Raw genomic sequence first — 813 nt, 5'->3', positions numbered from 1 at the left:
TAGTGTGACACAGCCATGGCCACGGTTATACCCACAGGCATGGCCACAGCGTAGTGTGACACAGCCATGGCCACAGTTATACCCTCAGGCACAGCCACGGCATAGTGTGACACAGCCATGGCCACGGTTATACCCACAGCCATGGCCATGGTGTAGTGTGACACAGCCATGGCCACGGTTATACCCTCAGGCATGGCCACGGCATGGTGTGACACAGTTACGGCGTAGGAATACCCACAGGCATGGCCGTGGCGTTGCACAGCCATGGGTACAGCACGGGACGAGCACTGCCACGGCCACGGTTTAGTGGATGTTTAACCACCATCAGGCAGGTTCTCACCGAGACAGCACAGTCAGGAGGTCGCTGTTCTTCAAGCAGTCAGACAGGTTATCCACAGCTGCCTCCAAGGTCAAAAGGGCTTCCATGACATAACCCTGCAAGACACATGAGGAAAACACCTATCAGTGCCTCTGCCTTGGGGGAAGCTTCCTGAAGGTCAAGGTCATAAAGTCAAGTCTTCCTCAAAGCACGTTGATGTCACTGAAAGCTGGACAGCCAGTGCTGGTTAACTGCCTGTGTCTGAAAGTCCCTGGCTGGGTTCTACACACAAGCCCCATGTGGTCCAATAGCCAGCAGGAAGGCAGAGACCTCTTATTCCCCAGGGCTCAGGTCTCCAGGAGCCATGGTGGTGCAGTGAGGTAAGCAGTGGGCTGCTTTCTGGACTTTGCATTGTGGGGTAAGAAACCGTTGCTTTGTGGGGAAGTAGCAAAGAAGATACATGAAAACCATGAGGTTAATGGACTGACAGGCCA

At 54.2% G+C, this 813-nt stretch overlaps 1 protein-coding gene across 1 annotated transcript in view; it reads right to left on the bottom strand.

Annotated features, from left to right (window-relative positions):
* The window catches only part of FRY (furry homolog (Drosophila)), a 257,892-nt gene that overhangs the window by 58,523 nt on the left and 198,556 nt on the right, over positions 1–813 (bottom strand). The window contains exon 43 of the mRNA XM_006879581.1: positions 341–435. Coding sequence (XP_006879643.1) covers positions 341–435 — 95 coding nt within the window. The remainder of the gene's footprint in view (positions 1–340; positions 436–813) is intronic.

This window comes from Elephantulus edwardii, unplaced genomic scaffold (genome assembly GCF_000299155.1).
Source record: "Elephantulus edwardii isolate Elephantulus edwardi_28Jun2011 unplaced genomic scaffold, EleEdw1.0 scaffold00004, whole genome shotgun sequence".
Lineage (NCBI taxonomy): Eukaryota > Metazoa > Chordata > Mammalia > Macroscelidea > Macroscelididae > Elephantulus > Elephantulus edwardii.
Note: the sequence above shows the minus strand (reverse complement) of the source record. Positions and strands in the feature narration are given on the sequence as shown.